This window comes from Metopolophium dirhodum, chromosome 2, assembly GCF_019925205.1.
Source record: "Metopolophium dirhodum isolate CAU chromosome 2, ASM1992520v1, whole genome shotgun sequence".
NCBI lineage: Eukaryota > Metazoa > Arthropoda > Insecta > Hemiptera > Aphididae > Metopolophium > Metopolophium dirhodum.
In genome coordinates, this window is record NC_083561.1 from 14660131 (window position 1) to 14676480 (window position 16350).

Consider the following 16350-nt stretch of genomic DNA (forward strand, 5'->3'; position numbering starts at 1 on the left):
ATTATTTATTTATCGTATATATTTTATTCATGACGTACACTTTTGTAGTTTACCACTTTGCAGCTGTAAAATGAAATACCATTTTTTTTTTATACAAAAACTATACGAATCTGTTTTGATGTTCCATTAGAACAAAACAATATGGTATATAAAATGATTTCACTAGCAAGTCATTAGCAACCATATTACCATAATATATTTATTTAAAATAATTTGTTCGACCATTTAAATAATAGGAAAGTAATTTCAAGTTTTTCCAAGCCACGTTTAAATAATAAAAATAGTACTAAGTAAAACTATTACCTGTTATAATATAATATACCGAATTATTATTTATCATATCTACAGCTACATTTATGTATATCTATAGATTATATAATGTTCCATAACAGTTTAAATATACGTGGTCATTAATAATTATTCAGATTGTTTTTTTTTTTTTGACAACAAATTTTATTAGATTTTTATATTAAATATATTTAATTAATCAATCACCTAAGTACCTAACTCAGGTGTTTACAATATTCATTTTAATCGTTTGTTGGAAAATTACTTTTCTTTGTTGTAAATTATAACATTTATCGTGGTCCGTGAATAAAATTGAAGTTTAATTATAAGGTTGTTTACAAAAAATAATAATATAATTTTGAATTAAAATATTTATTGTATTAAATATATTAAGAGAAAACGAAAAATCATGGTTACAGCTATGAAGTATAAAATTAATGTGCTACTTATCCTCAATGTGTATTACTATTTAGTATATAACTTATAATTTATAAGTATCATGAAAACTATAAATTATATTTAATTACAATTCAAATAGATAATAAGTAAATAAGTAATAACTCATGTCTCATAGATTATTATTATTTGGAATATTTATATTTATATTATTGTATGAAAGATAGTAATTAATAATATTTCTGTATTAATATAATTAATAACATTATGTCAGAAAATAAAAAGGTTCATATAATAATATACATTATATATATAATAAGTAGACCTATAGTAGGCTTATTTTATAGAATACATGATTGAAGAAACAAATAATATTAATATTATAGTATTCATAATTTTTATATATTTACATTTTATTAAATACTCACTTATTTCTATTGTTTTTGCATTGTTTGTAAAATAAATAATTTTAATTAGATATTATACTTCCATGTAGGTACCTATCATTATTAATTTTAATATTATGTCGACTTGTTGGTAAAGCCAAACGTTGTTTTCGAATTTGGTACGTCCAGTGATTATATGCATTTATAGTAGATATACTTAATAATTATAAGCTTAGTTAGCATACTATACACAAGATCATTACATTTACTGAAATACTGAATTGTAAATTATAATATGTTAATTAACATATTACATTGACTACAAATAGAGACGAGTGATCGACAGCTACATTTTTAATTTACATAATATAACTGATATTTATACGAATAACATAACAAAATTAACCAAGTGTTTATTAAATAAAAATAAATTATTTTGTTAACGTATAATGTTTACTTTTCTCTGTTTAGTACAACAAATATTTAATATATTAATTGATTTTATAGTTTTACTCGGTAAGTAAATATTAATTAATTTTAATTATTATAATAATTAATTTTATAATTATGAGATTGTATTGTTATATTTGGTATTATGACGTTCATAATCCCTGGTAATGTATGTTCCTATGATGAAATTTCGTTAACAATAAACGCCTGATGATATTATTTCAATTATTTTGTTATAACTTTAACGTTATCTTTTCTAAACTCCAACACGTATTTATTTATATATTATATATATATATTGAATATTGATACTATATAGTATTTCTTTAACTAGAACTTATAGTTTTTGAACGGATCGAGGACAGCCGATGATAGTTAGATAAGTTCTAGTGTTTTAAAACGATACTGTGTTTTTTTTCTTTCGGTAAACACTTTTTGAGAGAGTATCAAAACTTTGAAAAGTTTCTTGCAGCACCATTACAAATTGGGCATTGAACACAGATTGTGCTTTATACAATATGTGCGTTTTTAGGATGGTAACTTTTCGAATTTGTGCCTGAGAAAATCGATGCCGACATGATGGAAGCAAGAAACTGTGTCTAAAAAAATTTTAACCATAATATTTGGATTGGTTAAATTAAGGTTTGCTTTCAGTAGTTGTTTTTTTACTTAGGTAGGTACTATATTAATTATCATTGTTTTCAAATTTAAAAAAAATCACATAGGTACTTGGGATGGCTGATGGGTTACTAATTATATAGTGGTGCAAAATGACTCATACTCTCATAATAATACCTTAATAGCTTACCTTTTTTTGTTTTATTTTTGACACCGGTTTGTCGAATGTGATATCTAAAATGGAATTATTGATTTTTCGAAAAATATAATAAAGTATTAGGGAAAGACAATAAACTATATATTCACTGATGTGGTTTGCGGAATTTCGTTTATAACAAATCACGCAAACACGAACACCAACAAATGATTTTGGACGAGTATGACACATAGGTAGTATTGTTTACATTTTAAGGCTTACAATTAGTCGAAATTGTTTTGTACTAAATATATGAAGTAATAGGTTAATTTGTTCATATACGCTTTATAGTTTATATACAGGATAAAATATTATAACGATTTATATCAAAATTACCATTTTCCAATAAATAAATTATTATTTAAATTAGCGCATTAATTTTATAATTTCGTCAAGAAAGTGAATTAAATCATTATTCCCTTTTATTATACTTTCATTGGGAATTAAATTCCCTAAAAATAAGGAAGCATTATTGGGGTATATAGTAATTTCCTTTCAGTTTAAAATAAAAAAATATGTAACTGAAAATAAATTATTACATTATAGTTTATATATTATAATTTAAATACATTTACCTACCTGTAGTGATTAAATTCGCTTCAGTCTTATAACTGCACGACTATTATATAATATTTCAATGTATATAATATGTTCATATTTGATGATGTAGATTTATTTAATGCGAAAATGAATATTTCATAACGTTAAGGTATACACACTTTTAAATATTATTTTCCAAGATGTTTGCAAATTATAGGTAAATATTACGTCATTTTGACAACAAATATTATGATTTATAATATAAAGTAGGTATAGTGTATACTAATCCAATAGAGTAAGTTGTATGCATAGCTCATACAAACTAGGTTGGGGACATACCTGTTTATGGCTTTTTTAATACAAATTTTACTTTTTGTGAATTTTGTGGTGCAAAGATTTCCGAGCGAACTTCAAAACTAAGCTAGATACGGCACCGTCGAGTAACAATTTTGCCAAATAAATTTGGAAAATGTTTGTTCTAAGCACTTTTAACTAGGAAAATGATTTAAAACAGTTTTTAAATCAACGTGTATGTTATTTTCGTCTATGTTTCTTAACTGAAAAATAATTTGAACATTTATGTGATTTTGACGAATTCTGTCAAATTTCTAGCTTCAGCCAATCATACAAATTTAGTGTGGATTAGTTTATAAAGTATAGAAAATACTAATATTAACATTAAATAACATCTGGGGGAAATTTAAAAGATCGTTGGTAATTTTTCCTTTTAAAAAGATTGAAATTAATGGATACAACTTTTTTGATAGATATATTTCAAATATACTTTTAAGTATACCTGTTGTAGTTGTACATGAGTTATCTAACTTGTTAGATAGTATAATTAATTTGATATATTGTGTCCTATTATAACTATCTGTTATACGTATAATAATTTATAACTACTATAATAAATCACGAATTATAAAAATGTGCATTTATTTCAAAACATGTAGTGATCGAAGTATCGAAGATAAACGATTTAGTTCCTTTTTAACAAGATGGACATGAACTCACGTTCATTAATTCCTTTTTCAAAATAACTTTCCAAGCACTGAAATAAAGCCAATATTGATTGATTCTGTATTTTTATTGATAGTTTTCGACGATGTCGGGAGGCGGAAATTATTTGTATCTTTACTTTGAGCTCATCATAGCTTCCCATAATTATATTTATATTTAATAACTTACTGTTGTTGTAAATTAGTCAGTATAGCCATGTACCGATGTATCTGCATGCGGTGTGGATACTCTTTGGATTTTGTATCTACTATTGGGACGATGTAGTGTCGGGATGATGGCAAACAATAGTACCCTGCAACGTTGGTCGACGATCTAAATATTCTAAATGTTACGAAAAATACGAAAACGTAAACCGTTTAGGTTAATATCTACATAAACACATGGTAATGTATGTAAGAGTTGATTTTATATTTAAATTAGCATTATATAATAATGTGTTTCAGGGGAACAAGAGCTGCATATGTGTGCAGACGTATCATATTATTGTGTTCCATATGGTTTTGTTTTATTTCGTTATCTCTTACTAATCCTGGTTACAACTTACAATATAAATATTACGTACCGCGACAGTATATACCCTTGGTTTAACAAACACTGCAAACTAAGCGTGTATATAAGCCCGGGAACCAAATCATATATTTAAATGGTGGCGGTGGGGGGGTGGGGGGAAACACACGGCGATGCGTACGTAATTTTCAGTAAGCAATTATTTTAGTCGTCGTGTATTAGACATTTGTATAATATATTATTATAATAAGTTCTCGTCCGCGGGTCGACTCACGATATTTTATACACATAACACGCATAACAATATAATCGTGATAAGAATGTGAGGGACCGGAGAACCGAAAAACCGTCATCGCTTGTATTATTCATATTTTATTTATTTAACCCTATACTTTATAATATTTGTAAACATATATATTATATTAAGAGTGCCAAGTGGACTATAACGAGATCTCGTCGTTTAAGCGCATACGGGCGAAGCGCCATCTAAAGGTCCGCGAAGTTGGCCGCACAATGTCAACATTTTGGCTCCAAATTTTGTCAGTCATTTGTAAGTATTTGTAAGCACAATTTGGCAATTTGTAAGTACAGCCGTTGTCAATTATCCTCAAAAGTGTAAATCACGGCTAACTTCTGCGAAACTTGGCCGTTTTGGCATTTCAAAGGTTTTGACTACTCCAAATCGTCATGCGCAATTCGTAAGTATTTGTAAGCACTAATTTAAAATTTGTAAGTCATCCCTTAAAAATATTAAATAAAATTTAAAAAAAATATCTTAATAGGATAAAAAATCTTATATTAATCTTATATTATTATTTTTATATATTGATCTTATATTTTTTTAAATTTAACTTCGCTCCTTTTATTAATATTTGATTTTTTATTAAATGAAAATTTTTTATTCAACTGAATTTTTATTCTATTTAGGTTTTTTAGATATAAGTTTTTTTTTACTTTAGATTTTTAATTTAACTAACCTTTTTTATTGAAATTACATTTTATTTAATATCAATTTTTATTTAGCTGATTTTTTATTTTATTAAAACTATTATCCAATTAAGATATTTTTTTAATTTAACTAGGCTTTTTCTTATTAATTTTCGACCAACTTCTTTTTTGGAATAAACTAGGGAGGAATGACTTACAAATTTTAAATTCATGCTTACAAATACTTACAAACTGCACATAACGATTTGGAACAATCAAAGTTCAAAAAGCTCGACAAAGCACGGCCAACTTCTTTTTGGGATAATTAAGAAATGGATGACTTACAAATTCTAAATTTGTGCTTACAAATACTTACATATTGCCCATGACGATTTGGAGTAGTCAAAAACTTTGAAATGCCAAAACGGCCAAGTTTCGTGGAAGTTAGCCGTGATTTAAACTTTTGAGAATAATTGAAAACGGCTGTACTTACAAATTACCAAATTGTGCTTACAAATACTTACAAATTATTGACAACATTTGGAGCCAAAATTTTGACATTGTGCGGCTAACTTCACGGACCTGCCATCCAAAGAAAATCTGCAGTTCATCGAGAGTGCAAAATGTATATAGACTACCCTTCCCAAGTACTAAGGTAATAAGACCTAACTTATTTGTAATATTACCTACTCAGAAATAACAACATTATGTGTATACGCACAAAACAAAATACGGGTGTATAGAGTATCCTTGTGACAGCGGAGGTAACTGCTCCAGGACAATGCCTTATAAATCTATCAATGACTCGTAACGTTGTCCATCACCTATTCTTTCATGGAACACCCGGAAATCCTAACCATACCTACGTTTTCACGTGTACACTTTTCAATCGTTTGATGGTCAGCAATGATAGACGAGGGTAATATTTTTCCACGCTCGTACTTGTGATTGTCGCTCAGAATTTATACGCATCTTTATTAAAAGTATGATACGTGAAGGAAACCAGCCACCACTAAACAAGTCAAAAATATACCTTGGAAAAACGCCATCGCTGTGCCAATATCAGTTTTCCCGATTCCACCGAAACGTGGCGGCGAGTGGCGACGCAATATATGTCTTATTTATATATCGGTCTGTACATATATATATATATAATTTTATATTATACGCGTGTTATTTTAACGCAACGCAGTAAGTGTATAGCCATAAAATCGTTTTTGGTTTTTTTAGTATTCCCTAGACGGTTTTTTTCCGGACTGTTTGTACAGCGTATTTTGTACGGAAAGCGCGTCGCGATCTATAAAACGGACTGTATAACAGTAATGCGTATATTGAGTCGTAAACGCCCGTGGGCCGGAAACACGCGTTTCTGTAACGAGTATAGATTGCCATAGATAAACCACCGTAAGTTGAATGAAAACACACCGACCGATACAAACCAAAAACCGAATGAATTTGGACCGCAAACGCCTAAACAATAAACTGTACGTAATATAGTTAATAATTAAATTGTATGAACTCAACTATAAATATTTATATATTATACATAATGCGCGCAAGTGGCGATGAACTTCCGCGTGTTTACGGTGTGGCACGTGGATTGGAAGTGGCGATAGGGACTCTGCGAGGACATGATACTATTATTGTTTGACAACTGCTATTATACCATTGATTATGAAATAATATTTACTATAATAATCAACGATATTATACCTAAACAGCGATGAAGTCTCTATAGCTTGTTACGGTCTTACCTTAGAGTAATATAATACTATAGGTACCTATATATTATTATTGTAGTTAGTATTTACACTACTCTGATTATGTTTAATGATTGACGCGTATTCTTTTTTATTTCGTCACACGGAAACAATACCTGAGTTTTCCGTGTTTTTTTTACTTCAAATTATATTTAATTAAACCAACGAATTGATATCACAAAAGTATGTATCGAGTTGATGATATATGATGATGTTTATGTTGTTTGATATTTCCACAGTAAGAATCGTGTTGCAATATTATATATTATTTTTTATTATAATTCAAAGTACTTTTTATTTTATGCGTGTTATATGTTGTCAGACTGATTTTAGAATTATGGCTCTGGCCTCTAAGACCTATAGCACAGCTACAAATTGTTTCTCAAATTCAAACAGTTTCGCGTAATCTTTTGAGGTTGCCAGCCCAGGACTAATAATTTTGGCTTAAATCTGTAAAAAAAATACCTCTAAAAATGTTTGAGTAATATTTGCATATCTACCTACTAATGTAACTTTTATTAAAAATAGCAATCTCGATTCTTCTACGTTATTATTTCAAATTGATTTTAAGGCGTCTTCTCGCATCACACATCGTTCTATTTCGGTTTCACTCTACATCCCAATGTTTCATTTCTATATTATAAAGATAAAACTCAATCACTCCGTCGTTGCTTGTTTTACATGCTAATTTGAATCCATCCTTTTGTTTTTCTTAAAATATTAAACTTTTTTCAATCCAATTAATAATATTATTCACCTCAAATTAAATTGTATTACTATATTGTTGTAATACATTTATATAAGCTGTATGGAATTTTCATTTTTAAATAAATTAAATTACTAAAATAAAGGTGCGAAGTTCAGCCGAAACTGCATGCGCACCCTTTGCAAAATAGGATCCCTCACCCTGTTGATCCACCCGTTTCAATTACTCCATTGTTCAATTTATAGTGGGTGAACCATTCAACGGAATACACTTATTAATTTTATTACAAGAACTATTATTATTACTATTATATTGTTATGAATATCAAATGTTGAATGAAAATTTTATGAGGTATACCTTTTACCTGGGTATTTAAAGTTTGGATGACCTCGCTTAATGTTGGTCTACTATATGCAGACTGTTTATAAATAAAACACTATTCCTCCGAAATTTGTATAGAACGAAATATTCCGAATAATATTCTGCTTCGGAATAAGAAATTAAAAATGTGTGTTGAATAGTTGAAAAAAGAAAAAAGTTTAGAAAATGATTGAAATGTTTTCAAAAACTTTTGTTTTTTAATAATGAGTGTTTTACGCCCCCATGGCCCATGCACGTATTATATAGGTACTTACCGTCAGATCGTGCAGTTGGCGGTTACTTCCGGTGTCAAAACACGCTGTATGCGGCTGCAGCACCGCCGCGTCCAGATGCGACGAGGGTTGTTCGCTGCGCTGCACCGGGACAGGCTCTTGCTGCGGCTGCGGTTGTCGGGCGCGATCACCTTCGTCGTGGCGGTCGGGGTCGTCGCTGTCGCACCCGACCCCGACGCCGGTCGACAGCGAGTCGGCCGTCACTGCAGCGGCGTGTCCCTCCGGGCCGTCCGCGGTCGCCGTCGACGGGCAAGCGGTGTGGGTGTCCCGTTCCTGGTCGGCCGCTGCCACACCGCTGACGGTGACATGACGGCCATCGTTGTTGATAATATTAATCTCGTGCAGGTTTTCGACACCCTGAAACAGGCAATCAACGAACGTATTATATTATTATTATTATTATTATTACGGCAACGCCATTATATACGAGTGCAGTGTAAATGACACTCAAGGGTTGGTTTAGGGGATGATTCCGAAATTATATTTAAATCGTGACAAAGTGCTTTTAATTAAACAGGATGATTCGCCAAGCACGTGCATCCCTCTTTTTTCATTCAATAATACAGTTATTCAAAATCCGCTTTTTGGAATTTTCAAGTACCTACACCATATTTTTAAATTCTAGAGATAATTTGCAAACTCATCGATGTGACTGTGACATCGTATTAAATGGAAATTTGTTGTTTAGTTTTTAAAGTATACGTATGAGCCAGTTTTTATTTTTCTGTTTAAACCTTTTTCAAAGTGATAATCTAACATGTGGTGGATATATAGGTTACTTGGAAAAACAAAATGTATTCGCATCTATACCTTGGATATTTAATTATTGTGCCTATCTCGATTATAAATGCAGGGAAAATACACTACATAATAATATAATATAATATAAACTACTGAGTATGTTTCCCGGATACTGAGTTGTCAAACGCGTCGTAGGGCTCGCCGAAACGTAGTTTTCACGGCTCCGAACTATATGCAACTTGTTACGCACGGTTATATGTTTGGCAGCATCGTCGTCGAAAAGCGTTTAGAAGAAATATTACAAAGGTAATATTATTATATTTTATTAAATTATTTTTACAGAGTGGTATTATTTAGTTCACCACACGTTACCCTTAGTTAAATGAAATTAATGCATCGTGTCGCAACAATAGTTGTACAACGAAAAGAGCAATACAAAACTATTACAGTGGAATAAAAAAAGGCTTCATGGAATAACTATATATTGCTAATTTTGCAGGTGCAATTGCATTTTACCTGAAAAAACATTTAAATAAAACTAATTAAAGATTCAACTGTATATACATATTATGTAATTGGAGAGTTGAGCGTCGAAAACATATATTTTTGAATAATTTGGATAAGCGATACACAGAAATGATTACTACACTCGTCGGATTTCGACCGTATAAAAAACCTAACAGTATTTATGAGAACAAAATATTTTACACTTTACAAACCATTCTGATTTCTGGTTTAAGTACCACTTGTCACTCTTCTACAGACTATATTGATGTTCTCTATGTATAGTAATTCGAATTGTTATTCATGATGTAGGGATGACATTTGAGTTCACAAAATAAAAAAGCGTACCTGCTGCGTATAATTTATATATCGTATTTATATTATATTATACATATTTGCATACGCAGGCTCGGATTCCATCAACAATTGGATAGGTACAACATTCGAGTACATCACTGACGACTTCAAGTGAATGACTTTGGAGATTTTCGAAGACACGTTATGCACTCAAGTGCGTCGGAAAAAAATGCGCCGCTTCTGTACGCGTACGGTGACATAATATAAATAATAATTTACTTTCGTACGACACAATGTGGCTGCACGTAAATTCAATCATTCCGACCTGCAGAATCTTTATTTGTTCAGTTTGTTCTTTATATTTGTTTTTTCGGTGTATACATAAGGGTAAGTGCGTATAGTTAATTGAACGAAATTTAAGTACGCACCGTAATAGCTGTGCGCACTACCGACTTTATAATAGAATTTTAAAGTCAGCGGAGAATAGAGTCATTGGTCTTTTGTTTGTTCGGAAAACGCGTTTCGGGTAAAAAAAAGTTAAACAAAATTACACGGTACCACAGTGCACACCTTTGTATACAATTTCTAAACGCATTGAACATACTATTGTTAGCTGAACACTGCGAATTATATTTTCAACGAATCATTTTTTCCAGGTTAGAATTATAAAACCACGAAAAACAAAATCTATAGAAAAAAAAAGCAGGTAAATGGATGTCGCCGGCTGAACAGTAGGTTACAAGTGGGTAAATGTATAATGGATTGTATTAAACTTGAATTCAATGATAATATAATATCATTGTATAAGAAAAACGATTCTGAGCGGAGACGTTTGTCAGTCTGGATATTTTATATTGTTATTATTTATTATATCCTGTAAGTTGAATTAATATTATAATATTATACATTTTTATTCGTTTATATGGTGATACACAAAGCATTAGACATTAAAATCCCATTTTTAGCGGTTTTTCGTAAATTGAAAAATTATCTCTCTACAGGATAAAAAAAAGTAAACACCATCGTAAAACCACTAGCTTCCTCGCTCCGCTCAGAATCTAAAATGAAAACGATAACCGTGTAGTATGTATTTTTAACAAAATGTTGAAACATTTTTAAAACTATTTTATGAGATCGGAATCGTTTATAACCGGTTGTTCGTAGATTTAAAATTCAAAATTTTAATACTGCATGCGTATACAGCTAAGTACAGCCTAAATTAGCACTGCTGTATCTAATTTTTTTTTTGATAAATGAATGTTAAGTTAATTTTGTAAAAAAAATGTCGACGCCGAGCTATTCTTATCTAAAACGCTTGTTCGGTGATTATTTTGAATTTTGATGTACTGACATTTTTGATTGGCTGTGAACAGCTGTAGGTATATGGAATTTATGAGTATTTAAGCCGCTAATCGCTGCAGATGGTAAGAAATCCATTAAACTGTCATTTCCAGGAAAAACAAAACAGTAAATATTTTATGTTGTCACAAACTCGCACTGTTCATGTTCTTGTTCAGACGTCAATTATAATTTATTATGTATCGTATGAAGCTTGCAGGCGTTTTGTACTGAGAATTTTCTAGTAATTCTCGAAATAACCATAAAATTGTTTCTCGTTGATTTCAATATACACCGAAAACGCTCGAAAATATTTTGAAGTTAACAATTTAAGTTACTAGTTACACTCATCCGTAATATTTACCAGGAGTGGGTACCTATATTTATATATATGGTAATAACAATCATAAATAATTAAAGAATATTACATATTATTATAATAATATTCAACGCTATACCTACACTCTTTATTTTAGAAAACGCTAACGTTTTAACATTTCTTTTACACAATTTTAAGTGGTTACTAAACATAATTTTTTATTATTTGGTATTGTTCTAATTTTTTTTTAAAGTTTTTACTTTTATGAATAACAACATACATTTATAATTCACATTCCTAAGCAGAATATTATTCGGCGTATTTCGAAGTATTTGGAGTAAACCTGTACTACTCCACTCCGCTCATCAAATTTTAATTAAAGTATTAAAAATTATAACGATAAAAAATAAAAAAAAAATCATTTCAAAAACGTTAATAGTTTTTTGAAAAATTATTGTCTATTATACTAAATGGATCATTATTAGTATACGTGTCATGGTTGAAATATACAGCTAGGTTATTGTATATGGGTCCGGGTCGAAATCACGACAATTGTAATCCCGACATGAAAAAATCCCGACACACCAAACCCCACAAATCACAATACCGACAGTTTAAAATCCCGACAAATCATAATACCGACAGTTTAAAATCTGTCAATTATTTGTTTCTTCTGTTTCGGTTTTGGTTCTCCATGATTATTACTTTCAATTTCTAAGTCAACTCGTTGTTGTTCTTTCTTTCTTTCTTTCTGCTCCTCGATCATTGTATGGACTCCAACATGAGGTTTACCAACCAAAGTTGACCAACGTCGATGCCAAGCTTCGACAATATTTTGTGTCCTAGGAATTCCATGGTCTTTTAATTCTGACACTGACCAAAGTTTGGGCGGAAAAAGTGGGTTTGTGCGTATAATATTACCATTTCTTTGGTTTCGGCGACGAATCCGGCCATGTACATAATTGTCTTCAAACCATTGGACAACTTCTTCAGCTTCAGGAGGAAATGTCGCTGTAAGTTCATCAAATGCTGCAGGTATATTGTCAGATGGAATAAAAGCCAGGGCAAGCATTTGTCTTATTTTCAATTTTGATTTGTCGGGATTTTGGTGTCGGGTTATTGACCATTCGGGATTATCATTGTCGGGATTTTGAACGCCTCCCATTGTATATTAATGACTCGGATTGTTATCATCAGAAACAAAATGGCTGCGTAAAGGGATATCACAAATAACAATTTTTCTTATCATCAAAAATACGCCGACAAAAGCTAACAAATTCAAAATTCCCGCATATACTTGATTATTGTTGGCTCCCTTTACGCTAGCATTTTTGTGATAATCATAAAATATTTAATTGAGAAGGGGTATACAATATGCAATAACCTTGTATATTTCAACCATGATACGTGTCCCAAACTCCTCGATCAGGGTCTAACCCATAGAGTAATATTACTCTATGGTCTAACTTCAATTAGTATTTATGTATATCAGAAACGTCCAAGTCAAAATATTTTAACGATTGCGTGTAGGAAGGATAAACAAAGTGGTAAAATGTAATAATAGTATATGGCCGAATATTGTAAAATTGATCGAGTGAATTCACAATTGGCTGATAGTTATAACTGCGTGGGTATAATATTGTTTCTGCTATATTATAGGTATACAATGTACAAATGTATAATTTTGCGTATATCCATCAACATAATATCAAAACGCAGATACATATTGGTCATACATTTTTATGAAATCAGAAATATACACACGTTCATAATCAGTTACAACCTGAATGAAAAATGAAGACAACTTCCGTATTTCCGTAGCAATAATTATGTAACCTAACCAATGATAAAATGTGCGCATAATCGTGAAGTCTATAACACAATATAGCTGCTTATATACCTAAGTAAAGATGTGTAGAAAAAAAAAAACTATAAATGTTTGCTTTAGCAGTCTAGCCAGTATAGCTTAGTGCGATGATGGGGGGGGGGGTGGGAAAATAGGTGTTGAAAAGATTCAGATTTCTACAAAACATGTTGTCGTATATGATTCTATTTCATATTTTATAATAATAATATGAAGATTGATGACTATACACTAGGAGCGTTTAGAGCCCCACGTGTTATATTTGAATATAAAAATTAAAAAACCCTCTGAAAAAAAATCATCATGGTTACTCACCTGGCCCGTTTTTGCCCATGTGATATGTTTACAAGAGTCGCAGCCGGAAACAACCCTATTATATAATTATAATAATATATAATATTATCGTTACGACAAAATATAATAATATGTCATTACTCATTTCGATCCGATGCGAGTAACACGGAATATTTTCCGCTCGTTTGACACGCAAAGTTGCAGCAGGATAAATGTCTCGTATCGTATTGCGTTTTATATCATAATATAATTAAGGTGTACGCAGGAGGGTTCAAAACAAATGTACTTATATACAAACACCGGCCGAACCCGATTCTTTGTTGTACTGTTGCGCGTTATTACAGGTGAGCGCTACTATACTTAAATCATTTACGAATGAAATTCGTGTGCATAATTACATTATGCTATGTATAAGTAATAAGTATAATGCAGGTAGGTATATAATATTATGTATACGACGCGAAATAAATAGCGGTAGCGTTTAATAAACCGTTTGTGGGTATACTACGATTGTACACGATAAATCTTGATTTTTAATTAAACTCGGCTCGCTAATCAAATATGTAGTATGTACTGTAGAAGACGTGAACGATATATTTATACATAATATAAAGAATGATTAATCGTGTTTTTCGCGGCTAGACAACACGACATGACGACGGTCTTATATTAAACTTTGCTAGCTTCGGCGAATTCCTCGCGATCAATCCAAAACGCTCCGCGACGATGCGCGAGTACCTCGTAAAAGGGAAAATCCTCATTTTTTTTTTCCACCGACACCAATAATTATTGCCACTGCAGTTTCGACTGACATTCGTAAACCCTGTAATTGTGATCGTGACTTTTCCTAAATGACAAACTTTCATATATATACGTTTACAGGACGCCGGCCATATATATATATACATAATGATCGTCTTGGAAAAGAAAAAAATACCCGTAAGTCATAAAACCGATTTGTAGCATTTACATTAGTCGGTCGTTACTCATTGATTAGAGATCGGAGACGAGGGGAAAAGACGGCTGATTCTCTGACAAAATCCTAAGCACACAATAAGTATTAAACGATTTAAACGTAAACCTTTAATGATGGTGCATGTTACTAATTATTATGGGTGTATACTGTACATAGGTAATTCCTACGCGATTAAAGTTTATTTAAATATCGAAAATATGGGTGGATACTATAATGATTAGTTTATGAACCTATACCTATACCGGGCTATACCTACGGCTAGACGGGAGGCAATTAGTGTGAACATTTTTGGGTTTTTGGGTGGTAACTCGTTTATAATTATGAACTGCCTGGACATCGGAGGCAACTAGTTAACCCTATTTATTTACGATTAGGATGTGAGGTATTCTTACATATTTTGGGGGAAGCAATTCGTATGCACTGGAATATATATATATAGTTTATTCGATCCGTCAAAAATCTACAAACTGTACGTCGAAACAAACATAATATAACACAGAGGACGTATTCAAACTTTTTCATTCCGCGGCTCCATTGTGAGTTCACAATATTTATACGGCTCCCAAATTATTATGAAAAATTGAAACAATACGGATAAAACATGGCCAATATGAGTGATAATAACAGTGACTTTAGTACCTACTTGAAATAAAACTTCAAATAGTCGCGTTAATATGTTTCATTATAGTTGGGTACCATAATCGCTTTAATGATTATAAATAATATTTATATTAATAACCATGACCTACATGAATTATGTTTGTTTCCGGTGCTTTGATGCGGCTCCCTTCGCCAACTCTAGCGACGCCCCTGGCTCCTGGGAGTCGCGACGCATACGTATAGTTTGAATACCTCTGATATAACATATTTTAACGCCTGTTATTATAACTTTTAAAAAAACATTTTTGTTTGTAGAACAAACGACAGAATGGAACAAAATGTTCAAAATATGAAGGTTCGGGAAAATTATTACCCTTATTAACAATAAATATAGTTAATAAATATTACAAAATGAAAAGAATCAGATTCAAATCTCATCAGTGGTCGGTATTGTATATTATAATATCAAAAAAAATTCAAAATTCAAATATGTTTATCGATTTGTGAATAAAAATGTCACGTGTTCCGACATAAATATAAAACGATGGACTTGCTTGTTTGTTCTGCGCTTTGGCACGATTTTCAAAGAAGGGCAAAAATTGTATACAGATTCTGTATAATAAAGCAGCTGCTAGTTCCAAATGTCTCTCCGCGTGAATTCATTACGGAGGTTTTGTGCAGAGAGCTACTCGGGATTTTCAATAGGGCACCTGATTGGTTCGTCGAATACGAGCGACGTAGCAAAAAATATTACATCGGTCGAAATGTCACATACATAATACAATATAATGTAATGCACACACCACACACGCAAACATAAATAATAATAATATCCGTCTTAACCATAACAATAATATGATACAAGAATACAAGATTGTACGCAGTGTCGCAATGGGTTCGGTTTTATAAGGTTTGAAAGTGTAAGACGTTCGTATGTATTGTACGCCTATAGGTATAGGTATATCCAACA

The 16350-nt window shown here is 31.2% G+C and overlaps 1 protein-coding gene across 3 annotated transcripts in view; it reads right to left on the minus strand.

Moving 5' to 3' along the window:
* LOC132938616 (uncharacterized) overlaps window positions 1–16350 on the minus strand; it is a 63849-nt gene that overhangs the window by 9859 nt on the left and 37640 nt on the right. For all 3 annotated transcript variants that reach the window (XM_061005549.1, XM_061005550.1, XM_061005548.1), the window contains exon 5: window positions 8430–8804. In XM_061005549.1, coding sequence (XP_060861532.1) covers window positions 8430–8804 — 375 coding nt within the window. The remainder of the gene's footprint in view (window positions 1–8429; window positions 8805–16350) is intronic.